Source organism: Crocuta crocuta, unplaced genomic scaffold (genome assembly GCF_008692635.1).
Source record: "Crocuta crocuta isolate KB4526 unplaced genomic scaffold, BGI_CrCroc_1.0 scaffold41, whole genome shotgun sequence".
NCBI lineage: Eukaryota > Metazoa > Chordata > Mammalia > Carnivora > Hyaenidae > Crocuta > Crocuta crocuta.
Genome location: NW_027529428.1, coordinates 4,272,512 through 4,299,750, shown reverse-complemented (window position 1 = coordinate 4,299,750; position 27,239 = coordinate 4,272,512). Strand labels below are relative to the sequence as shown.

General features: G+C 35.3%; 1 protein-coding gene across 4 annotated transcripts in view; it reads left to right on the top strand.

Annotated features, from left to right (window-relative positions):
* Nucleotides 1-27,239, top strand: part of VPS13A (vacuolar protein sorting 13 homolog A) — a 228,674-nt gene that overhangs the window by 64,369 nt on the left and 137,066 nt on the right. For all 4 annotated transcript variants that reach the window (XR_013334008.1, XM_077759359.1, XM_077759360.1 and 1 more), the window contains exons 20-23: nt 5,650-5,786; nt 7,487-7,619; nt 10,410-10,527; nt 24,631-24,769. Coding sequence is in view for 3 of the 4 variants with exons in the window: in XM_077759359.1 (XP_077615485.1) it covers nt 5,650-5,786; nt 7,487-7,619; nt 10,410-10,527; nt 24,631-24,769 (527 nt within the window). In the remaining variant the exon portion in view is untranslated. The remainder of the gene's footprint in view (nt 1-5,649; nt 5,787-7,486; nt 7,620-10,409; nt 10,528-24,630; nt 24,770-27,239) is intronic.

The following is a 27,239-nucleotide window of genomic DNA, read 5'->3' as shown; positions in this document are numbered from 1 at the left end:
TATATTCGGGAGAATTCTCTGGACTCTAGGATAAACTAGGTTTATTAAATTTAATTCAGGGAAGAATTTTCTTTTCTTTTCCCAGTTGTCTTGGGCATGTTAGTAGACAACCACTTTAGCTAAAGTCATTACTCGATATATTTTGGAATGTCAAGGAAATGTTGGGCTGTGTACCCACTTGAGGACTGTATTGTGGTTACAGTTCAGGGGGATACTACTCCCATCTCCCAGTTTTTCTTAGGCTTTCTTTCCATTTCCCAGTGAGTAAGTTTTATCTTTTTTTTTTCTTAAATAGTTTATTGTCAAGTTGGTTTTCATGTAACACCCAGTGCTCATCCCAGCAAGTGCCCTCCTCCATGCCCATCATCCCCCTTCCTTTCTCCCCCACCCCCATCAGCCCTCAGTTTGTTCTCAGCATTTAGGAGTCATGGTTTGCCTCCCTCCCTCTCCCCAACTATTTTTCCCCTTCTCCTCCCCCATGGTCCTCTGTTAATAAGTTCCTCCTAATCCACCTATACGTGCAAACATATGGTATCTGTCCTTCTCTGCTTGACTTATTTTGCTCAGCATAACACTCTCAGGTTCCATCCATGGCTAGATTTCATTCTTATTGCCATGTATTATTCCATTGTATAGATAAACCACATCTTCTTGATCCATTCGTCCGTTGATGGACTCTTAGGCTCTTTGCATGTTTAGGCTATTGTTGAGAGTGCTGCTATGAACATTGGGATACATGTGCCCCTCTACATCAGCACTCTCAGTGAGTAAGTTTTAGAGGGAGGAATATTTAACTTCTGAATTACTCTTGTCTTGAATGTGTATCTTTTGAGATTCTAGATTTTTGAGAAGAACCCCTAGTGGACTCCTCACCTTTGTATTCTGTTTCGTGTGCTCTCTGAGGCTGTGAAAAAGAGTCAAGCTTACCAGGTGCAAAAACAAGGTTTCAGCAAAAAATTTTTCTGGGCCTTACTCTTTTGCCTCCTTGGTATTTCTTAGTAAGTCTTTTGTTGCTATTTGTTTTGTTTTATATCAAACATTTTTTTATTGCTTGTAGTGGAAAAATAGGTCTTGCTGTGTACTCATTCATATTACCAGGATTTGGAAATTTAGTTAAATATTTTACTTTAAGTTCAAGACTTCATCTTTGTTAAAATTCATCTTGCTAGATTGATCCATTTTCTCTTTTTGTTGTTGTTGTTGATTTGAGTCCGATCTTTAAAGCCTAGGATAAAAGGGTATCATGTTCTAGGTAATATGAGTTAATATCAGTTGACTTCTCAGGGGTTCTTATAATCTTCTTTGTGTCATGGATACCTTTGACACTTCAGTGAAGCCCAGAGATCCCTTCTCAAAATAATGGTTTTAAGTACATAGACTGTGTAAAATTACAAAGACAATAAATTATAGTAGAACATAGTTTAGTAATATTTTTAAGAGCCTCAAATTTGTGTCTGTAGTAATATAGCTGCTTCTCTTTATGCGTTAAAATAACAAGAATTAACAGTTGGCAAAAAGCTACCATACATTTATAGTAGTGGCAGGTATAAATGAAACTTAAGTATGTTTTCAGTTATTTGAAGGAATATGAATTAAATGATACACAATTTCTGCCAGTAACAGAGTCACAAGTATTGCAGTGTGAAGTGTACATTAATAATAGAAGAAAATAGTAAACATCAGCAGTAGTTAATGAAAATAAAAATGTAATTTTTCCCCACTCAGGTTCATGAAATCTCAGAATACCATTTGTGGATGCGTGACTAATTGTGCCTGATGTAGTTCATATTTTCAGATTTTCTCTCAAGAAAGACTGGGGCACCTGGGAGGTTCAGTTGGTTAAGCATCTGACGTAGACTTAGGTCATGATCTTATGGTTTGTGGGCTTGAGCCTTGCATCAGGCTCTGTGCTGATAGCTTGGAGCCTGGAGCCTGCTTTGGACTCTGTGTCTGTCTGTCTGTCTGTCTGTCTCTTTCTCTCTCTCTTCTCCCCACTAGTGCTCCATCTCCGACTCTGTCTTTCTCAAAAAAAAAAACATTAAAAAAAAAAAGGTAAAGGATGACTTTAAGTGCATTGCTCAATTATTGGTATATTACATCTGGAATAGTTGCTCAACGTCTCATTTATCTGTTCAGTAAAAGTGAAAAAAAAAACTTAGTAAAGAAGGAATTTAGTTAATATAGGATGTCTGTTTTATGAAACTTACTAGCTTCTAATGATCAGTACTTTCCTTTTTACTTGTGCATTAATTGGTGTGTTTAAAGTTTTCTCACAGTCCACATTCACTTGACTAGTTAATAAAAGATATTAAATTTTTATTCTTTCTAAAGTAATCTATAGTTCAAACTCTGTGTATTGATATATTGCATATTCAGTAGAATTCATAAGCATAAGGTCAGGCCTTTTTTCTGATTGATTCTTCCTAATTGCAGAAACCATTATTTGTTATTGTTAAATATAAATGCATTGTGTTGGAAACCTACCATATTCCTTCAGATTTTTAGACATATTTTTTCCTAAGATTGGTTTTCCTAAGCTTTTTATTTTTTAACTTAGGAAAGAATTACAAAAACAGTAAATATCCGCTGTATAAAAACTTCAGATGTTATATAGAAATATTTTAGAAAGTGGAGGTCTTTAGAATTTTATCTTCTAGGGGCACCTGGGTGGCTCAGTTGGTTAAGTGTCTGACTTCAGCTCAGGTTCTGGTCTCACGGTTCGTGGGTTCAAGCCCCGCGTCAGGCTCTGTGCTGACAGCTCAGAGCCTGGAGCCTGCTTTGGAGTCTGTCTCTCCCTCTCTTTCTGCCCCTCCCCCACTCATGCTCTGTTTCTCTTTGTCTCAATAATAAATAAACATAAAAAAAAAGAATTTTACCTTCTAAAGGTAACACACTTTACTATTTGAAGTCTCTTCTAATTGTATATTCTTCTGTACACAAATAGTATTAATTATCATTATGTAGAATAAAATGCTAATTGTAAGAAAAAGTGGGGTGCTACTGTGTTTTTGAATTTAATTTAAAAAATTCAGTAAATCGTTTTTAATATTTTTCCAGAAACTTAAAATTTACTAATTTGGGAAGAGACTTACCTGTTAAGAGCTCTGTATATTTTGGTTCTTCATCCATTCCCACCTTCCATCTTTTCTTTGATTTTCTTTCTATATTAGCCTCTATTATTATCTTCTTCCTATATAACCTGATTTGTTTCTTGTATTATTTTCTTCATTTTTTCTTAGGAATGAAGGTTTTCAGATCTTTTCCTTTTTTGTCAAGTAGGGGGATCAGCTTATAGATTACACACGTGTATGTAGTTAGTTATTGTTGTTAAATGTTTTGACAAATCTGGTCATTGAGTAAAACCCTTTTTTTGACATGTAAAGCTCTCTGAATAGTATCACAGTCATTTTCTCTCAGTGATATCATTTATTTACTCAGTCAAGTATTTATCAAGAGCCTAATCTTTATTGGACACTGCTAAAGTTTTGGAGAGCACAGCAGTGATAAAAACGAAAGTAGTTTTTGCCCATTGATGGATCAATGGATCTTATAATCTTATAATCTTAAGATAGGACAGATATAAAATAAAGAGTAACCACTTAAAAATTTTTAAATTCACTTAAAGATTAATTTTAAAGAACACAGGAGAAGTAACTGTAACAAGTAGCTACTGCCAAGGCACCTTGGTTGAACATCTGACTCTTGATTTTGGCCCTGGTCGTGATCTGTTAGTTCATGAGAATGATGGGCTCTGTGTTGACAGTGTGGAGCCTGCTTGGGATTTTTTTCCCTCTCTCTGCCTCTCTCTTGCTAGCTCTCTTTGTCTCTCATAATAAATAAATAAACATTAAAAAAAAAAATGTAGCTACTGCCATAATGCTGACATAGCATTTCCTAGCAGGAGATCCTTGTCTCTCAGGATTGAGATTCAGACCTTGTAGAAGAAGGCACAGCTATGACTCACTAGCTGGCAGAGAAGCCACTGTAGTCCCATGTTGGAGAACGTGGTTGGAAACTTGGCTCTCTGAAACATTCTGGAACTCTGACCTCTGCTGCGATGGGGAAAGCTGTTCACGGGACTGTCTCCTTGGATCCTTTTTGTTGTGAAACTGACACAGCAGCTTACAGACTGATCGGGGCTTGGGGAAAGGATGGCTTTTGGATGCTGCTGATCCTTGTGCACAGCATGAGCCTGGTTTTGGAGAAAGTCACACCACTGCAGGATATTGCTGAGTGAGCACATTGAAACTAGCAAGCAACACCCTTTCTTCCTGCAGTGTCTCACCAGGGTTTGCTGTCTCCTTCAGGACTAATTAGCAACAGAAAAGTAAAAGGCTCAGATCCACTTTCACAGGGCAGGCAATTTGGTTGAATTTGGAGCAGATTGAAGAAACAAATTGATAATAGGCCCACATGCTGTGAAGGACATGAGAATAATGGGTAGCTCAGTATAGTTTTGGTGATGATGTCAGAGAATATCTTTGAAAAAAAACCATTAAGACCAGATATGTGTGTGGGACCCACTCCGCTGAAACATAAAGGGAAGAGCCTTTAAAGCAGGGGTAAACTGTGAAGGCCTCAACTCAGGACAGTATTTGGTGAATTTGGAAGTTGCAGGAGATTGGTTTTAATGTAGTAAGTGAGGAGGAGTCGAATGATGTTAGAAAGGCAGGCATAGGGTCTCCTGGGTGGCTCAAGTTGGTTAAGAATCTGAGTTTTGGTTTCACCTCAGGTCATGATCTCAGAGTTCATGAGCATTGGGCTTTGTGCTGACAGTGTGGAGCCTGCTTGGGATTCTCTCTCCCCTTATCCTTTTTCCTCCCTTGCTTTCATGCGCTCTCTCTCTCTCTCTCAAAATCAGCAAACTTTAAAAAAAAAAAAAAAAAAAGGAAAGCTAAAAAAAAAAAGCAGGCATAGGGTCAGGAATACAAAACTTTGAAAGTCATTTTAAACAACTTGATTTTGTTCTAAGTGCAATGGGAAATAGAGGAGAGACACAGTAAGGAGACTTACATTCAAAACAAAGTTCACCTTCCCTCTCGTCCATTAAGAAACACACTAGACAGACTGTTTCCCAGCATCAAGGAAACCTTCGCTGAAAGTAAGGCTGGGAGGTAAGACTTCTGGGAATACCTAGGGACTTGGATTTGTAGAATCAGGAATACATGAAACAGATTATTTTGGATGAGGAAATCTTAACAACAAAATGGAAATGAGGGTAGAGAAATTCTTAACAGTGAGATGCAGAATCTTGAATGCTAGATTGTCCCTTTTGGCTGCTGCTTGTGACTATCATACCTGCCTCAGCAAGCAAACCTCAGTAAAACCGTGATGTCTGTGTTTGAATACAGATCTTTTGGGGGAAAAAATTGTGCTTTGAGTCAGTTCTGTACTTAAGTTCCAAGATTATTAAATGTTTCATAGAACATAATTTTTAAAAATATGTTTGTACCTGGTTTTACTCAAATGGAGTTTGTGGGTCAAATACATTTATTTGAGGAATCATTCCAATTTTGCATTCCTATTAGGAGTGAGTGTACACACACATTGACTAACAAATATTTTTATTTTATATTAAAAATATTTTGCTCAAGATATTTTTAAAATTAATACTAACTTCACATTATTTTTTGTTTAAATTTCCTGCAGGTCTACTATATATTATCGAAACACAGAAAGTTCTTGATCTCAAAATTAATTTGAAGGCTTCATACATTATTATCCCACAAGATGGAATTTTTAGCCCTACGTCAAACCTACTTCTTTTGGATCTTGGTCATCTAAAGGTATATACTAATACTTGTTTTATATTATGACATTTAAGTTATTTCCTTGTTTAAAATGTATTTTGTTTTAAAACCGTTTGATTTGCTATATTGATTATAGGATTACATAGCTTCTAGGATTTGAGAATTCTTCCTTTCTTGTGCATAATGTGAAGCTTTAATTAACTAGGTAGTTTCCCTACACTTCTAATAGCGAAATGATCATTTTAAATCTGCAGGTGAGGGGTGAACCTAAAAATTATATTTGTTGAATTTGAGAGTAGTGCTTGAGGAGTTTATCTCCTTTTCCATTTAAATTTACTACTTGACTAAAATATATGAGATGGGAGAGAGTTCTGGAAATACTCAAATACATCTTTATCCTTCTTAAATTTTTTGTGTATATAAGTTTAGATATTGATGTTTTAATAGTTCTGTTAAGTAATCTTAATTTGAGAGACGGTCTTCTTTTATTTACCTAAGTCATTTCCCTTTCCATCCAGTTATGTACCCTGTTCTTCCTCAGTTTTGAATAGAGACTATTTTAGTGTGTCTGTTTCTAGATCTGCATGGTCTCTAAGGTACCCATTGGCCACATGGTTGTTTACAATGATTAAAATTAAATAACATAAAAAAATTAGTTCTTTAGTCACATGAGCCACATTCAAGAATTAAAATAGTCACAAATGACTTGTGTCTACTGTATCAATACAGAGAGAATAATGCTATCCTTGTAGAAAGTTCTCTTGGCCCACATCATTCTAGATCATTAAGTGTAGATTAAATAGCTATAAAAACTTAAACACCCAAGAGGGATGGGTAATATTGGAATGCTTTCTGGCTACCCAACAAATATATGCCTTTCCTTGATACCGGCATTGTCCTTTATTCTATGTTTTTACTCTTCAGTTGGTAATGATGTACGTGTTTACTGGATTTATATTTATAGTAAGCTTTATATAGTTAACTATTCATAGTTCACTTTTGTTATAGAATCGTTTCAAGGGTGGTGTGGTACAGTAGAAGGAGCACAACATTGAGAGTAAGGTGTCTAGTTTTGTGACCTTAGGCAATTTGCTTAACCTGCCTTTCAGAGATCATCAGTTTTGATGGTCTGTTGCACATGAGCTTTATAAAATAGAGGTGAAAATGTTAGGATAAACACACACACACGTATACATATGAATGGGTCTTTATATACTGCAGTAGAGTGATCTCTAGGATGTTTAAGTGAAAAACGTACTGTGTCTTGTACACTAAGAAGGGGGTGGTACAAATATAACTTAGTTGGGGTCATATAATGGTCAAGTTGGGCTACAGGTCAGCTATTCTCATACTTAGTTTTATAAGAAGAATCCAGAATTATCTAAATATCTGCCATCATGCCATAGAAACATTTTGTAGGCTGCATGTGTCTCAATTTTGTTTTTAATAAAAAGGCTCTTGTCAGATTTTAAAAAGTTTTAAATATTTTATTCTCTAGGATTGGCTTGGTTTTTCTCTGTTAATATATGCAATTGAGAAATATAACTTAATGTGTAAAAATTTTCTTTATACCTGGTTACATATGTCAAGGGTAAATACGTTTTTATTAGCCTTGTAACTCAGCTTATGAGTCTATCTTCTATTAAATTTTTATGTTAATAGTCTTAAAGATAAAAACTTTACATTTTCATTTTAAAGTATTTTGCATTATCTAAACTATTAAAATTAACTTCAAGGTGACAAGTAAAAGTCGTTTGGAATTACCGGATATGAAACAAGGTGGAGCCAAACTTGAAGAGATAATGCATAGAGCTTATGATTCCTTTGATGTTCAGCTTACAAGCATACAGCTGCTTTACAGCACAGTTGGTAAGTATATTATGCATTATTTATTGATTTATTTGGCTGCAGTGATTAACTTGGTTTTTAGACAGTTTCTCTGAAGACCATCATCCCAAATACATTAGAACGTTTATATTTTTGAATTAGAAGTAACTGTAGGGGCTCAGTTGGTTGACTGTCCCACTCTTGATTTTAGCTCAGGTCAAGGTCTCATGGTTAGTGAGTTCAAGTCCTGCATGGGGTTTTGCGATGATAGCACAGGGCATGCTTGGAATTCTCCCTCTCCTCTCTCTCTGCCCCTCCGCTGCTGACTCGCTCCCTCTCTCTCAAAATAAAGAAACATTAGAAAAAAAAAAGTTAAAGTAATAGGGGTGCCTGAGTGGCTCAGTTGGTTGGACGGCCAACTTCAGCTCAGGTCATGATCTCACAGCTTATGAGTTCGAGCCCCACTTTGGGCTCTGTGCTCACAGCTTAGAGCCTGGAGCCTGCTTCTGATTCTGTGTCTCCCTGCCTGTTTCTCTGCCCCTTCCCCGCTTGCATTCTGTCTCTCTCTTTCTCTCAAAAATAAATAAGCATTAAAAAAAAATTTCTTTTAAAAGTAATAGTAGATATTGCCAAGGACCAATATCTCAGGTATCTGATTTTATCCCTCAAGAGACATTATTAACGTCTGGAGACATTTTTGTGGTCACAGCTGAGGAGTAGGTGCACTACTAGCATCTAGTGAGTGGAGGTCAGGGATGTTACTAATAAGCATCACACAGTGTAGAGGAAAGCCTCCCCACCACACTTATTTGGCCCAAAAGTCAGTAGTGCGGAGATTGAGAAATCCTTTGGACAAGGTTGGAAAACGTTGGTACACATTTAAAATATTTGTTTTGTACAAAATAATCACAAGAAGCTGTTCAAGTCCAGAGGCAACCAGTCTAGGGCCTCTGACCGCCCAGGTCATAAAGAGCCAGACAGAGACTGAGGAGGGTCTTAGGACTGAGGAGGGTATCATAGCACACCTTCACCCCATTCTCTCTGGTGTACTAATCAGGAGTCTCTGATCCACATCTCGTTTTAAGATAAAGTCAACCGTCGAAATTCACTTGTACAGAGCCACTAAAGTAGGTAGAGATCCAAGGCTAGTTGAGCCCTCTTTTCTACTGCGTCATACTGTTTCTGACTCCCCAGAGTGTTCGGTGTTGGTAAACATTTAGATAATTCAACAGAATTCGATTGGTGGCTGTCCTAGAGATCTGTAGGTGTGTGTATATGGTCAAATATTAATTATCTGAGCTAATAAAAAAGGAAGCAATGAGAACCCCAAATAGTGGTTATTAAAGATAATAATTTATATAGTACTGGTACATTTTTATTTTTTTTTTTAAACTAAATTCGCTTTGTGATAATAAACTTGATTTCTGTTTTTGTCAGATTCTAGTTGGTGTAGAAGGAGCCCAGAAGTGTAGTGGGTGGCAAATATAAATTGTTAATAGGAAATCCATACATTTTTCTTTGGGAATCAATTATAGTATTTTGGTATGTTTGCTACATTTTTTTGTCCATGCACTGTACTTAATATTCGAGGTGTACTGTACTTAATATTGAGATGCCTTTTGAAAAAAAATTTACAGTATTCCATTATTGTCTGAAAATTATTGGAATTCCTTGGAATTGTTCTTGATAAGCATGCACTCTTCTAAAGTAATTAAATCTTATTTAAGCAAGATGGTTTTGACATTGGGGTTACTTTAGGTAATTGCCATTAACTCTCTTGATAAATACTGAATGATGTGCTTCTGAATATTTTTTTTCTGTGAATTGAGAAGTGGAAATATTTATCTCAATACTGTTGGAATTTAAAAAATTCTAAGAGTTCATTTTGCCACCTTTCTTTACATCTAATCCTTCATTGGCTTGTTTTTCCTTGACTGGAGACTTCATCTGACTCATGGAATGATTAGGTTCAAATGAGGTAATGTATATGAAGATGCATTGTCACGTAGACTTCATGTTACTAGACGTGGACATGAATTTCAGATTTTATCACACACTAGCCTTTGATCATAAGCAAGTTATAAATTCCTGTGAGTGTGTTTTTTAAAATGGGATGATTAAATATCATTGTGAGAATTAAATGAAAATTTAAACATTGCCTATAAGAATGGCTGTTAACAAACCTTAAATAACTGGTAGCTTTTATTAACACAGAAGAGCTGTGCTTTTCTCTGCCTTTTTCATTATTGCCTTAGAGCCATGTTGTTTTTTGGGTAAGGTAGTCTGGTTGGTGTAGCAACTGTAAATGGGTGCACAGCAGATTTGATTAAACTATATTGTTGGTGGGATTTTTTGGTATTTTGTTTCAAATTTTAGAGCACAAAAGCTGGGAAGAGGGGTGGAGGGAGGAAGGGGAGGGGAGGGGGAGAGAGAGAATATGAATCGCAAGCAGGCTCCACACTCAGCATGAAACTTGATGCGGGGCTTGGTCCCATGACCCTAGGATCATTACCTGATCCAAAATCAAGAGTCAAATGGTCAACCAACTGATCCACTTAGGCTCCCCTAAATTATATTGTTGGTTTTTAGTAACCATTTTTTTCCTGTTGAAACAGAGTCTTGAAAGTAGTAGAAGGAAAATAAGGAAAGGGAAAAGAATTTACCTGTTGATTATGTGTACCTTGGAAGGTGGCTTTAAGATTATCTGGATGTAGGAAGATTTTCCCATGTCATGCAGTATGTGACTACTAAGTATTTATAGTAATTTTAGGTTTAATGTGTTTTTGAAATTATACATGTGCTAAATAAATAAGTACTGTTTTCCATAATTAGGTGATAATTGGAAAGAAGCTCGAAAACTTAATGTATCTACACAACATATTTTGATACCTATGCACTTCAATGTGGAACTTGCTAAGGCCATGGTTTTCATGGATATAAGGATGCCCAAGTATGTATTGTCTGTTTTATGTGATTGTAGATTTTCTTAGAAATTCCTTAGCTAAGGAAATAGCATATTTCATTGATTGTGTGTGTGTGTGTGTGTGTGTGTGTGTGTGTGTGTGTGTGTTTGGTAAAATGTACATAACATAAACTTTACCTTTTTTAAGTGTATAATTCAGAGACATTACGTACATTCACATTGTTGGGTGACCCCATCACTGTCAATCTCCAGAACTTTGTCCTCTTCCCAAACTGAAACTCCGTACTCATTAAACAATAACACCCCACTCCACCGTACCCACAGCCCATGGCAGTCACCATTGTATGTCATCTCTCTCTCAATTTGGCTATTCTGGGTACCTTATATAAATAGAATCATGCAGTATTTGTCCTTTCTTGTCTGAGTTATTGCACATAGCATACTGTCTTCAGGGTTGATCCATGTTGTAGCATATGTCAGAATTTCATTTAGGGCTGAAAAATATTTCATTGTGCATGTATACATGTGCCATTTTATCTGTCCATCTGTCAATGGACATTTGGGTCATTGTAATGAAGTTTGGCTCTTGTAACAATACTGTTACATTTACAGTGCTGGGAAGATTGATAGAGAACTAGCTGTTCAAGTCCTTGCTTTAAATAAATATATATATATATGTGTGTGTATATACACACGTGTATATATATATATATACACACACATATATATATAGTTTAATCGAATATATATATGTATGTATATATCCAGAAGTGGAATTGCTGGATCATATGATAATCCTATTTTTAATTTTTTCAGGAACTGCCCTACGTTTTCCATGGCTGCTATCCCATTTTATCTTCCCACCAGCAGTGCATAGGGTTCCTATTTCACCACCTCTTCAACACTTACTTTCTTACTTTTAAACATTGTCCTCTGCGATAGGTGTGAAGTAGTATCTAATTATAGCTTTGAGTTGCATTTCCCTAGTCATTAATGAGTAGGTAATTCTCAGGTATTTCTTGGCAGTTGACACATTTCTTTGGAGGAATGTCTATTCAAGTCCTTTGCCCATCTATAATTGGGATTTTTTTGCTTTGTTTTTTANCTTAACCAACTAAGTCACCCAGGCGCCCCCATTATTTATCACTCTTGGAAGAGTGTCCTTTGATGCTCAAAAGTTTTAAATATAAAGTCCAATTTTTTTTTTTCTAAATTTAAATCCACGTTAGTTAACATATAGTGTAAGAATGATTTCAGGAATAGAATTTAGTGATTCATCACTTACATAAAACACCCAGTGCTCATTGTAACAAGTGTCCTCCTTAATGCCCCTCCCCCTTACCCCTTCCCCCCAACCCAACACCCTGCCAGCAACTTTCAGTTTATTCTCTGTATTTAAGAGTCTCTTTTGGTTTATCTCCCTCTGTATACTATGTTGCATCTCTTCCCCTATGTTCATCTGTTTCGTATCTTAAATCTCACATATGAGTGACATCATATATTTCTTTCTCTTGACTGACTTATTTTGCCTAGCATAATACACTCTAGTTCCATCCAAGTTGTTGCAAATGGCAAGATTTCATTCTTTTTCATTGCCAAGTAATACTCCATTGTATATACATTCCACATCTTCTTTATCCATTCATCTGTTGATGGACATTTGGGCTCTTTCCATACTTTGGCTGTTGTTGATAGCACTACTATAAACATTTGGGGTGCATGTGCCCCTTTGAATCAGCACTCTTGTATCCCTTGGATAATACCTACTAGTGCAGTTGCTGGGTCGTTGGGTACTTCTTTTTTTAATTTTTTGAGGAACCACTGTTTTCCACAGTGGCTGTCCCAGTTTGCATTCCCACCAGCAGTACAAAAAGGTTCCTCTTTCTCTGCATCCTCTCTAGCATCTGTTGTTTCCAGAGTTGTTCATTTTAGCCATTCTGGCAGGTCTGAGGTGGTATCTCATTGTGACTTTGATTTGTATTTCCCTGATGATGTGTGATGTTGAGCATTTTTTCCATGTCTGTTAGCCACCTGGATATTTTTGGAGAAGTGTCCATTCATGTCTTTTGCCCATATCTTCACTGGATTATTTGTTTTTTTGCGTGTTGAGCTTGATAAGTTCTTTATAGATGTTGAATACTAACCCTTTATCTGATATGTCATTTGCAGATATCTTCTCGCATCCCATTGGTTGCCTTTTAGTTTTGCTGATGGTTTCCTTTGCAGTGCAGAAACGTTTTATCTTGATGAGGTCCCAGTGGTTCATTTTGCTTTTCTTTCCCTTCCCTCTGGAGGTATGTCAAGTCAAAAGTTGCTGGGGCTGACGTCAGAGAGGTGTTGCATGTTTTCTCCTCTAGGATTTTGACGGCTTCCTGTTTTACACTTAGGTCTTTCATCCATTTTGAGTTCATTTTTGTGTATGGTGTAAGAAAGGGGTTCAGGTTCATTCTTCTGCATGTCACTGTTCATTTTTCCCAACACCATTTGCTGAAGAGACTGTCTTTTTTCTATTGGATATTCTTTCCTGGGTTGTCAAGGATTACTTGGCCATATGTCCGTGGGTGCATTTCTGGGTTCTCTATTCTGGACTTGTGCCAGTTCCATACTGTCTTGATGATTACAGCTTTGTAATACTGCTTGAAGTTCATAATTATGATACCTCCAGCTTTGGTTTCCTTTTTTAGGATTGCTTTGGCTATTCAGGGTGTTTTGTGGTTCCATACAAGTCTTAGAATGGTTTGTTCTAGCTCTCTGATGAATGCTGGTATTATTTTGAGAGGGATTGCATTGAATATGTAGATTGCTTCCAGTAGTATCGACTTGATAAGGTTCCATTTATCTATTGCCTGTGCTTTTGGTGTTATATCCAAGAAATTATTGTGAAATCCAATGTCATGAAACTTCTGTATAGTTTTTACAAGGTTTTTTATACTTTAAGCTTTCATGTTTAGTTAGGTCTTTGGTGTATTTGGAGGTTTTTGGCTATGGTATAAGGTATGGACCCAGCTTCTTTTTTTGCATGTGGATATCTGATTTGCCCAGTACTATTTATTATAAAGACTGTCCTTTTTCTATTGAATAGTCTTTGTAATGTTGTTGAAAAACATTTGAGGCATGCCCAAGTGGTTCAGTCATTTAGGCCTCCGACTTCAGCTCAGGTCATGATCTTGTGAATTCAAGCTTGTTTGTGAATTCGAACTCCACGTCAGACTCTGTGCTGACAGCTCAGAGCCTGGAGCCTGCTTCAGATTCTGTGTCTCTCTCTGTCTGCACCTTCCCCACTCTGTCTCTGTCGCTTGCTCTCTATCTCTCTCTCTCTCTCGAAACTACACATAAAAAAATTAAAAACAAAAATCATTTGACGATATATATGAGGGTTTATTTCTGGGCTTTTTGTTTTATTTCCTTTGTCTCTTTCTATCTTTATGCCAGAGCCATACTGTTGTGATTACTGTAACTTTGTAGTAAGATTTGAGATCAGGAGTGTGAGTCATCCAGCTTTGTTCATTTTCTAGATTATTTTGGCTGTTTAGTGTCCTTTGAGATTCCATATGAATTATAGGATGCATTTTCTCTTGTTATAAAGGATATCATTTTGATTTTGATATGGATTGCATTGAGTCTGTAAATACTTGAGTAATGACATATTAAGTCTTCCAGTCCATGAACATGGGACGTCTTTCCATTTCTTTGTGTCTTCTGTAATTTCTTTCAGAAGCATTTTGGTAGTTTTCAGTGTGTCTTTTTCTTTCTTGGTTAAGTTTATTCTTTTTTGATGCTGTTGTCAATGGAGTTTTCTTAATGTCCCTTTTGAATTATATTTATTGTTACTGTATAGAAATTGATTTTTCCGAGTTGATTTTAATATTCTGCAACTTTGCTGCATTGATTTATTATTTCTAACTTTGTGTGTGTGTGTGTGCGCGTGCGCATGCATGTAACTGCTGGGATTTTCTACATATAAGATCACTTCATTTTTGAACAAAGGCAGTTTTACTCTTTGTTTTCAATTTTTCAATGAAAAATTTTTCTTTCTTTGTCTTGACTAATTACTCTGGCTAGAATATCCATTACTATGTTGAGTAGAAGTGTTTTACATGGACATCCTTTATCCTGAGCAAACAGGAAAAGTTTTGGTCTTTCACCGCTGAGTATGTTAGCTATGGGTATTTTTCACATATGACCTTTATTATTTTGAAGTAATTTTCCTCTATTTTTCTTCTATTCCTAATTTGTGGGATGTTTCTATCATGGAAGTGTGTGGAAGTTTTTGAAATACTTTTTTTTCATCAGTTGAGATGATTGTATATTTTTTCCTTCATTCTATTAATGTGGTGTATTACAGTGATCTATTTCTGTATGTTGAACCATCCATGCAACCTAGGAATAAAATCTGGGTCGTGCTGTATAACCCTCTTAATGTACTGTTGAGTTTTGTTTGCTAGAATTTTGTCGAGGATTTTTGCATCAGTGGTCATAAGGAATATTGGTCTCATTTTCTTGTGTCTTTGTCTGGCTTTGGTATCAGAAAAATGCTGGCTTAAAGATGATTTTGCAAGTGTTCATTTCTTGTTAATTTTTGAAGAGTTTGAGAAAATTTTTGTATTCTTTTTTAAATGTTCGCGAGAATTCACTAGTGAAATCCTCTGATCACAGACATTTCATTATTGGGAGATTTTTGATTGCTGATTCAGTCTCCATACTAGTTATATCTCTCTCCAGGTTTTCTATTTCTTCACAGTTTAGGGTTTTGTTAGGTTTAGATTTCCTTTCTATTTTCTGCTTCATCTTGGTTATCCACTTTGTTGGTGTAAAATTGTTCATAGTACTGTCTGACAATCACCCTTCTTTGAATAGAATTGGTAGTAATGCCCCTGTTCTCATTTCTGATTTTGGTTAAGTCTTCTCTCTCTCTTTTTTTCCCCCAGTCTACCTTAAAGTTCAATTCTGATGTTTTTGAAGAACCAGTTATTGATTTTGTTGGTTTTCTCTATTTCTCATTTCTCTATTTTGTTTCTCTTTGCTCTTTATTTCCTTATTTTTGCTGACTTTTGGAGTTGCTTGCTCTTTTTTTAGTTCTTTAAGGTGTAAAGTTAGGTTTTTAATTTGAGATCTTTATTAACATAAATGTTTACTTAGGTTTATTTCTGTCAGTATGGCTTTTGCTATATCCTATAAATTTTGATATGTTGTATTTTCATTTTTACTTGTCTCAGATATTTTCTCCTATTCCTTATGATTTCTTCTTTGACTTATTGTTTAATGTGTATCAGTTTCCATATATTTGTGAATTTTGCTTTTTTCCTTCTGTTGATTTCTACTTTCATTCCATTGTTGACCAGAAAAGTTGCTTTCAGTGATTTCAAACTTTTAAAAACTTTCGACGCTTGTTTTGTAGCCTAACATATAGTTTGTCCTGGAGAATGTGCTGTGTGCACTCAAGAATAACATGTATTCTGCTGTTTTGAGGGGAATGTTCTATGTATGTCTCTTTGGTCTAATTTGTCAGTACCGTTTTTCTAGTCCTCCATTGTTGATCTTCCCTGGTTGTTAAATTAGTTATTGAAAGGGAGTTATTGAAGCATGGTGACTATGGATCTGTTTCTTCACTCAGTTCTGTCAATTTGGAATCATATATTTTTGAGCTTTGATGTTTGGCACATTATGTTTTCATTGTTATATCTTCTAGGCAAAATGACCTTTTTTTTTTAATCATTATATAATGTTCTTTGTCTCTAGTAACAGATTTTGACTTAGAGTCTATTCGACTGCTTTTCTTACAGTTATTCCTGATTTCTTATCTTATTTACATGGGATATTTTTTCTGTTCTTTCACTTTTAAACTATTAGTGCTCTTGGATCTAAACTGAGTCCTAGGCAGACAGTTGGATCCTGTTTTTTTAATCCATTCTTTAAATTTATATCTTGGATTGGGAAGCTTAACCCATATACATTTATAGTAAATATTGATGGGGATGGACTTTTTGTCATTTTGTGATTTACTTTCCATATATTCCACTACTTTTTTGTTCCTTGTTTCCTCTCTTACTGCCTTCATTTTCATTTCGTTGATTTTTGGTTGTGATGTAGTTTGATTCCCTTCTATTTTCAATGTGTGCATAATAGAGATACTTTATAATTGGTTATTATGGAGATTACATATAGCATATTAAGGTTATATAAGGTTGTAATAATCCATTTAAAATTGATACCAACTTAACTTTGTATACGAAAACTCTACTCCCACCCCTCCCATTTTATGTTCCTGATGTCACATGTTACATCTTTATATACTGTGTATCCATTAACGTAGATTTATAATTATTTTTATGCATTTGTCTTAAATCCCATAGAAAATAGTGGAGCTGTAATCAGAAATTATAGGTAATACTTGATTTTACATTTATCATGTAAATACCTCTATCTTTACTAAGATATTTATATTTTACTGTTGGCTGAAACTTTGAGCCCAGGATTATAAGTAGAGAAGTCTGTTGAACTCAGTGGAACTCCTTTTTTTTAAAAATTTTTTTAATGTTTTATTTATTTCTGAGAGAGAGATAGCACGAGCAGGGGAGGGTCAGAGAGAGAGGGAGACACAGAATCCGAAGCAGGCTCTAGGCTCTGAGCTGTCAGCACAGAGCCCCATGTGAAACTCAAACCCATGAACTGCGAGATCATGACCTGAGCCGAAGTTGGTTGCTTAACCGACTGAGCCACCCAGGCGCCCCGCGACTGAACTCTTCAGCTGATTTAGTCCTAAATAGTTTTAGACTGTAGCCAGTCCTTTCACCAGTCCTCTTCCTGCCAGTATTTTTCCCTCTTCTTTGCGAACATTGAGATATCAGCCAGATAATCTATTTTATAATTTAACTAAGGGCACATCTAACACCTGCCAGACAGTCCCAGGGGAATTGTTACAAGTGAGGCAACAAGAGATACTCATAAAGTAGTGCTCAAGCTTGGTGTCTGAAAGGAAGTATAGGGAGAAGGAGAGAGGTAAGTAGTGATAGCCTGGCTTTTTCCCACTTGCTGTGGACATGACTGCTGTTAGTTACCTGCTCTTGTCATGTGGAAGAGAGACCCACACCCTTCTTTGTTGCTTTTTAAAATATAATGACTCTGTCCACTAGCAAACATTGTGTAGTTTACTGAATCTTGTTCCTTGACTGACTTCTGCTAGGAAATGAAGCTGCAAGTCTGAGAGTCTTAAGGCAGAGGGATCTCAGGAATTTGGCTTAAGAAAGACAGAAGGAACAAAAGCCATTCTATATATTCTGCTGATTTTTATAATCCAGCATTAGGTGTAGTTTGATTTTAGATACAAGGCTTAGGTTTTCTAGTTCTTCCCCACATGTTCCAAAGCATATTTCTTGTAAAGTTTGTCAGTATGTGGTAAAGAACAAAGATGTTGTGATTTTCTGTTGTAAAGATGAGTATGAATTGACTCCTTTTTAGCTTAGTTGAAATTTTTTTTTAAGTGTGATAGAATCTAGCAAGTTAGGGATTACCAGGAAAAAGAAGTTGATACTATGCCGAGGGAACTTGCTTTGGGATTGCTCTATCAGTGTACGATTAGGAAGAATTTATGTTTTGTAATGCAGGGACTATGTAGAGCATGGAAGCAATTGAAATAACTGATTAAAATACCTATATCTTGGGCACCTAGGTGGCTCAGTTTGGTTAAGTGTTAGACTCTTGATTTTGACTCAGGTCATGATCTCCAGGCTCGTGAGATTGAGCCGCAGGTCAGGTTCCGAACTCAGTGCTGGAGCCTGCTTGGGATTCTCTTTCCCTCTCTCTCTGCACATCTCCCCACTCCTGTGTGCCACCTGTTCTCTCTCTTAAAAATAAATAAACTTAAAAAAAATACCTAGATATATAAATATTTAATTTAATTAAATATCAAAATAAGCAGCATGTTCAGTTAACCCCTGGCCATATTTTACCAGTTTCTGGTCCAGTGCGTTAAGAGTCCAACATGACCAATACAAGAGAAAAGATGCTCAGAAGGTCATTTGAACTAGTATTCTAATGATACTAAAATTGCTGTAGCTTAGGATCAGGGAAGGACAGCTAATCATAAGAGGCAGAAGCTAAATAATTTAGAACAAATCTGAGAAGGATTTGATTTTAATTTAGTAAACTGGAGCAGTCTGAAGTGAATATGATATATAAAACCCTGGAACTGTGAAAGTATCAGGCAGCATCCTTTGAAATTTGAGCTCAAAACATTTAAGGCAAATAAAAGGAAGTCCTCTACTCTTTGGTACATAGTATTTTGGTGCCCCCATTTTCAGCTTGTATTGTATACCTGATGTATATAAAGAAATTGAAAAGAAGTTTAATTATATTAATGAGACATTTATAATGAGTACCTAAGTTAAACTTGATTATATGGGACTGATTACAAATATTTCAGCTATTAAAGTAAAAGAAAGCTTCTAATTTCCTCAGGAGATGCAAATATATTTTTAGACTGATAATCTTAGCAGCCATGCATGTGAATTGAAAAAAGTTTTAGAAAAGATAGTGTCGTAGACTCTGTGTCTAGAGTTCTTTCTTGTTTAGCAAGAAAGCAGGATGCAGGATTAAATACAAGAGATGGCTAATGTCTGGGAGAAGACAGGAGCCCTAAATAAGAGTACTTGCTCTGTGTTTATTAAGATCAGAAGGCTTACAAGCACGATGGACATGCACAAAGAGACAATCAATCTGTGAACATTGACTCATCAGCTGAGGGAAAGGGGGTTTTGAAGATATATGGTGTTAGGGGTTTAGGTCAACATAAAACAAAATCCTGGCACTGGGCAGATGGTTGTTAACAGCAGACACCATGCTCTGTGTTTATCTTACCTCGGCTAGGGGATAAGACAGAGCGGACTACCTCAGGGTCAAAAAGGCACCTTTCTTTTGCTAAGTAGCTCCACTCTGGGCAACTTCACCCCAAAGCAGTCTGTAGCCCTTTTTACCCCTTTACCTAATTTGGTCCTTCCTTCCTGTGAAAACAGCTCTCTGCTATAGTACTAAATTAGGGGACGTTTCTGCTCTGAATACCTAATCTTGTTTACCTCATATACCTTTGTTCTATATTGGGGCCTTTGCCCCACCCTCTGTATACTGGGGCCTTTGCCCAGCCCTCTCTGTACCTATTTACCTAATCTTGTTAACCCATCAGTGCAAGCCCAGGAAATTCCTAAGCTTATTCCCCACAATAGAGGGATAAAAATGGTGGGTAAAGCTTTTTCTCTTTTTGATCTCAGTCTCATTTTAAATTATTATTTTTTAGAGACTTTATTTAAAAGTTTTAGAGTCACAGAAAAAAATTTGTTGTTGTAGTTGACACACAAGATTACATTAATTTCAGGTGTACAACATAGTGATTTGACAACTCTCAATGGGCTATGCTCACCCACAAGTATAGCTACCTTCTGTCACCATACAAGGCTATTAACAATACTATTTGACCATATTCCTTGTGCTATACCTTTTATTCCTGTGACTTATTCATTCTATAACTGGTAGCCTATACACCCCACTCCCCTTCACCCATTTTGCCCATCCCTCACCCTCTCCCTCTGGAACCATCACTTTATTCTGTGTATTTGTGTTTCTTTTTTTTCTGTTTTTTAGATTCTACATGTAAGTGAAATTGTATGGAATTTGTCTTTGACTTATTTCACTTAGTGTTATGCGCTCTAGTCCTCCCATGTTACAAATGGCAAGATCTCATTCTTTTTTTTATGGTAGAGTAATATTCCATTGTACATATATTGTAACTTCTTTATCCATTTATCTATTGACGGACATTTGGGATGCTTCCATTGGCTATGATAAACAATACCACGATAAACATAAGGGTGGATTATTTTTTCAAATTAGTGTTTTCATCCTCTTTGGGTAAATAACCACCAGTGGAACTAATGTGTTTCTGTTTTTAATTATTTGAGGAACCTCCATACTGTTTTCTATAATGGCTGTCTAAATTTACATTCCTGCCAGTGGTGCATGAGGATTCCTTTTTCTCCAGATCCTCAGCAACACTTGTTATTTGTCTTTTTTTATATCTAGTCATTCTGATAGGTGTCAAGCGATATTGTGGTTTTGATTTGCATTTCCCTCATGATTAGTGATGATGAGCATGTTTTCAGAAGTCTGTTGGCCATCTGTATGTCTTCATTGGAGAAATATCTCCAAGCCCTGTGCCCGTTTTTTTAATGAGATTTTTTGGATGTTTTTGTTTTGAATTATAGAAACTCTTTATATATTTTGGATATTAAACATTTATTGGATATATTATTTGTGAATATCTTCTCCCATTCAGTAGCTTGTCTTTCCATTTTGATGGGTTTCTTCGCTGTGCAAAAGCTTTTTATTTTGATGTAGTCCCAGTAGTTTAGTTTTGCTTTTGTTTGACTTACTTGAGGAGAAATGTCTAGAAAAATGGTGCTAAGGCTAATGTCCAAAAATTATGGTCTATTTTATCTTTTAGGATTTTAAGGTTTTAGGTCTCAAGGAGTTGAAACTTACATCCACACAAAAACCTGCACACAGATGTTTGTAGCATCTTTATTCATAATTTTACATAAAGTTTATACACATAAATTTTATATTTCAATTTTATACTTGAAACTTGTAAGCAACCAATGTCACTTACTAGGTTAGAGATAAACTGTGGCATATCAAACAATAAAATATTATTCTGTGCTAAAATGAAATAAGCTATCAAGTTGTGAAAAGACATGGATGAACCTTAAATGCATATTAACAAGTGAAAGATGCCAAGCTGAAAGGGCTACATAATGTATAATTTTAACTAGATGACATTGTGGAAAAGGCAAAAATAAGGACCAGGAAAAAGATAAGTGCTTGCTAGGACTTGAAGTTGGTAGGGGAGGGTTGAGTAGTTGATGGACAAAGGATTTTAGGGTAGTGAAAATACTCTAGATGATATGCGCTAGATGATATAATCATTGGTACATGTCATTATGCATTTGACCAAACCCACAGAATGTATAGCACCAAGAATGAACAGTGATGTAAACTGTGGACTTTGGTGATTATAATTTGTCAGTGTAGCTTCATTCGCTTCAACAAGCATACCATTCTGGTTGGGAATGTTGTTAACGAAGGAGGCAATGCATGGGTAGATGCAAGGGGTATATAAAAAATCTCAGTATCTCCTATCACTTTTTCTCATTTGTAGATCACATGATACTTCACATAAAGCTTTAAAGACTCCACCAAAAAAATTACTAGAATAAATGAATTCAGTAAGCTTGTAGATACAGAATTAATACACAAAAATCTGTTTTCTTTGATATGCTAATAATAAAGTGCAGGAAGAGAAATTAAGAAAATAATTCCATTCACGGTTGCAGCAAAAAGAATAAAATACCTAAGAATGAACATAACCAAAGAGATGAGAGACCGGTACTCTGAGAACTATAATCTTTGATGAAAGAAAATGAAGATACCAAGATGTAGAAAGACATTCCATGCTCATGGATTGGAAGAATTGATATCATTAAATGTCTATACAACTCAAACTACAGATTCAATGCAATCCCTATCTAAATATCAGTAGCATTTTTCACTGAACTAGAACATATAATCATAAAATTTGTAAGGAACCACAAAAGACCTTGAGTAGCCAAAGCAGTGTGAAAAAGAAGAATAAAGCTGGAGGTATCATAGTCTCAGATTTCAAGATATACTTCAAAGCTATAATCAAACACTATGGTACTGGCACAAAAATAGACACATAGATAAGTGGAACAGAATAGAGTGCCCAGAAATAAACCCATACTTACATGGTCAATTATTCCATAACAAAGGAGGCAAGAATATAAAATGAGGAAAGGACAGTCACTTCAAAAAACGCTGCTGAGGAAACTGAACAGCTACATGCAAAAGAATGAAATTAGACCACTTACACCATACACAAAAAAAAACTCAAAATGAGTTAAAGACTCAATTATGAGACCTAAAACCATAAAATCCTAAAAGAAAAAGTAGACCATAATCTCTTGGACATCAGCTGTAGATCATTTTTCTAGTTATCTGTGTTATATTTTTTGAAGAGGATATCTTAGCTTCATTGTATTGCCTTTACTTTGTCAAAGATCAGTAGACTGTATTTATAGAAGTCTACTTCTAGGCTTTGTATTCTTTTCCAATAATCTGTTTGTCTTTTCTTTTGCCAATACCAGTCTTGCTTACTGTAGCTTTGTAGTAAGCTTTGAAGTCAGGGAGTGTCAATCTTCCATCCTTGTTCTTCTCCTTCAATATTATGTTGACTATTCTGGATCTTTTACCTCTACTTAGAGTCATTTTGTCAATATCTTTTAAATAGTTGGCTGGGATTTTGATGTTAATTGGATTGAATCCATAGATCAGTTTGGGAGGAACTAACATCTTGACAATGTTGATTAAAAAAATTTTTTTTAAATCTATGTTTATTTTTGAGAGAGAGACAGCGTGAACAGGGGAGTGACACACAGAGAGAGACAGTATCCAAAGTGGGCTCCAGGCTCTGAGCTGTTAGCACAGAGCCTGACATGGGGCCCAAACCCATGATGAATCAGGAGATTATGACTTGAGCCGAAGTCGGACGCTTAACTGACTGAGCCACCCAGGTGCCCTGAGTTTTAATATCCATATGTAAACTGGAATATCTTTTTATTTCTTCATTTCTTTTCTGATTTCAGTCATCAAAATTTTGCAATTTCCCCAATATAGACCTTATATATATTTTGTTAGATTTACACCCACGTATCACTTTTTTGAGTGCTAATATAAATGATACTGTTTTTAATTTTTAAATTCCACTTGTCCATTGTTGGTATATAGGAAAGCAAATGACTATTGCATATCAGCCTTGTATTTTGCAACCATGTTATAAGGACTTANCTGATTTCAGTCATCAAAATTTTGCAATTTCCCCAATATAGACCTTATATATATTTTGTTAGATTTACACCCACGTATCACTTTTTTGAGTGCTAATATAAATGATACTGTTTTTAATTTTTAAATTCCACTTGTCCATTGTTGGTATATAGGAAAGCAAATGACTATTGCATATCAGCCTTGTATTTTGTAACCATGTTATAAGGGCTTATTAGTTCTATAGCAGTCTTTTTAGATTTTCTGTATAGATGATCATGTCATCTATGAACAGAATCTGTATACTTTCTATTTCCTTTTCTTAATGCATGGCAATGACTTCTAGTACAGTATTGAAAAGGAGTGATCAGAGAGACATCTTTGCTTTATACCTAATCTTAGTGGGAAAACTTGGAGTTTCTTTTTTTTTTTTTTTAATAGTTTATTGTCAAGTTGGTTTCCATGTAACACCCAGTGCTCATCCCCACAAGTGCCCTCCTCCATGAGCTTCTTACTATTAAATATGATAGCTGTAGATGTTTTTATCAAGTTTTATCATGGATAGGTGTTGGATTTTGTTATATGCATCTACTTAATATGATCATGTAAGTTTTCTTCAGTCAGATCTGACTTTTAAACATGATTTTAGATACATAATTTCTTGTAGCAGTTATTGGTAAGCATTTGTTTCCTGATAGGAACCATGTACATATGGGAACTTACAAATAGCAGAGACTTTTAAACATGATTTTAGATATATAATCTCTTGTAGCAGAACTTGGTAAGCATTAGTTTCCTGATAGGAACCATGTGCATATGGGAATTTACAAGTAGCAGAGAGCAGAAATAGGTTGTCTACCTTATAGGTTGTGAGCATGTATGATAATGTATTTCAGTGTTTTCCTTAATGTCTATGATGTAATAAACAATCAGTAATTGTCAACTGATCTTGGCAAAGAATAGAGTGATAATAAGCATAATAACATTGGAAAATAAACCGTTGAAAAATACTGAGGTTAGTTTACCTAATGAGACTGGTCAGTAAGGCAAAATAGAAATTTGGGTGGAGAAACATGGNTGGAAATTAGGGACTAATATGTCTTAATGGACTGTGGGGGTAATTTTTAGAGGTTAAAATTGCATTTTATTATTTTTGCATATTTCAAGGAGAACATTTGTCTTTTTAGTGCACTTAAATCAGAATGAAGTTTGCTTTATAATGATTCCTTCTTTCTTAAACAGATTCAAGATTTTTGGAAAGTTACCACTGATTTCTTTACGAATCTCGGATAAAAAACTGCAAGGGATTTTGGAATTGATTGAAAGCATTCCAAAACCCACACCTGCAACTGAAACATATGCCCCTGTCAAACCACTTCAGGTAATGTATTTGTAAAATTGATAAAAGTACAAATTAAAAAGGAAACTCAACAAAAAGTATTTGTAAAAGAGTCACAGAAATTTTGGGGTGAAATAATTTAATTCATTTTGAATAGACCTTTAAGAATTATTTTAAAAGAGAAAATGATGAAAGAGTAAAAGGTGCACATAGTAAAGAAAGTTACACGGTAAGTCTACCTCTCTTCCCTTCTCCAGCTTGCAGCCCTTCTCCTCAATGGTAGCACTGTTAACCACAATGTATGTATTTGTCCAAAAATGTTTATGGCATGTACTGTGCCATACTTATGGGTGTATATACACTCATGTTCTTAAAGTTTACATGTATTGGATTATTATACCTGCTGAATCTGTATTCTTTTCACCATATATTATATACCTTAGAGATATTTTCACGTTAGCACATACAGATCTACCTTTTTCTTTTTTATAACAATATAGTATTGAATTGTGTGAACGTACCATCGTTTGCCTAACATAATCCCCTTTTCATGGGCACTCATATGAGTGCTCACAGTTAAAATATACTGTTTTCAACTTCCTTGTACATATGTTTTCTATATTTTTATCCATTGGATAAATTCGTATAAGTGGAATTGCTCGGTGAATTTTATATTTCCATAAACTTTGCCAAATTTTAAATTAAGTACTAATTTATAGTCCTGCCAGCAGTAAGTGTTTTTCTCGGTTCTCGTTAGTCTTAAGTATTAACAATTTAAAATTTATTCTGTTAAATGAAAAAAATGTTATATTCTGATTTTGATTTGCATTTTTAAGTAACCAGAGGACTTAGGTTCTTAAGTTTATTGGCTGTTTGACTTTCTGTTTTTCGAAACTGGTGTTCATGTCTTTTGTTGTGTTGTGGTTTTCCACTTAAGGAAATTGTTGCTGTTTGTCTTTTACAAACATTCTTTCCCTGGATTTTTATCTGATTCATTTGTTTTTGGCATGCCAAAGCTTTTACTTTTTACTATTCAGTTATTAGGTTTTCCTTCAGATTTGTATGTTTTATAATATGTACCTTACCTCTTATGAAGAAAATTTCAAAATGAAAATAAACATTCATGTTTTTCTCTTTTTAAAAATTTTATTTCCATACTTTTTCCTTTTGAAATAATCTCATACTTACAGAAAAGTCATAAAAATGGTATAAGGAACTATAAAATCCACTTTATCAGTATATTTTTATGGAATGTGAAAGACATAAATTAAAGAATACTGATGAAGCTTTTTATCTCTCTGAAATTTTTGCCTAACACATGATCAAGAAGATTTTTCTTGTGTTAAAGTCTAGAAATTTTATACTTTTAAGTTCTTACATATTTTTTTTTTTCATTTTTTAGAGAGTGTGTGTAAGCAGGAGAGAGGGGCAGAAGGTGGGAGAGAGAATCCCATGCAGGCTCCATGCTCAGCATGGATCCCAACTTGGGGCTCAGTCCCACGACTGTGGGATCATGACCTTAGCTGAGATCAAGAGTTGGACGCTTAACTGACTGAGCCACCTAGGCACCCATGTTTTTTTCTTCTTAAACATTTTTAAGTTGTAGAGAAGGTACTTAGATAAATGTTAGGTTCATTCTTCATTATCATCGATGCCTAAGAGGACTCCTCCTTCTCCCATACCTTGGGTTTAATCTGTATATCAAGAGAGTATCAAACATAGGATCTACACTAGATGTTCTTTTTAACATCAGACACGTATATAAAAATAGGCAGAGAATAACTATGTAATATGTTTTACACTGTGTTTCTGTTATGTGCCAGACCACACACTTGGCTAAGGAATACTATATGTAAGGTCATCTGTTACTTATATTTAAAACCTAGCCCACCTGTATATTTTTGCATATTTTTGTCTTTAATCCTTATCACAATCCAGCAAGTTAGGTATTAACAGTCATTATTTTGCCCAGGAAATAGACTCTTAGAGAAGTTACTTTGCTAATACTTTGCAAGATCATAAAGTTTGTAGCTTTTAGCATGCAGAGCCAAACTTTAGATTCAGGTTTGTTTGTTTGTTTTTTTTTTTTTTTTTTTTTTTGCTCTCTTTCTTTAAACAAATCTACAGCCCAACAGCTAGCTTTGTTTTTGCTCTTTTCATGGTGCTTTCTGTATAAATGATGTCCTTATTATTAGGGACTTTATTTTCTGCATTTTCCAAGTTTCTCAAGAAAGTTCAGTACAAAACACTAGGTCATTATTAAGAGTTTTAATATAATTTGAAGTGATTTCATAGGTCAGGAAAAGAAAAGTTTTTTAAGCAACAAATCACCCCTTCATGGATACTTGTTTGGCTTGTCTCAGGAACAGTTTTAGTCACAAGTCTGAAAGGCCCTAACATCATCTCTCTTTTTTTTTTTTTTTTTAATGTTTTTTTATTTATTTCAAAGAGAGAGAGAGACAGCATGAGCAGGGGGAAGGTCAGAGAGAGAGGGAGATACAGAATTTGAAGC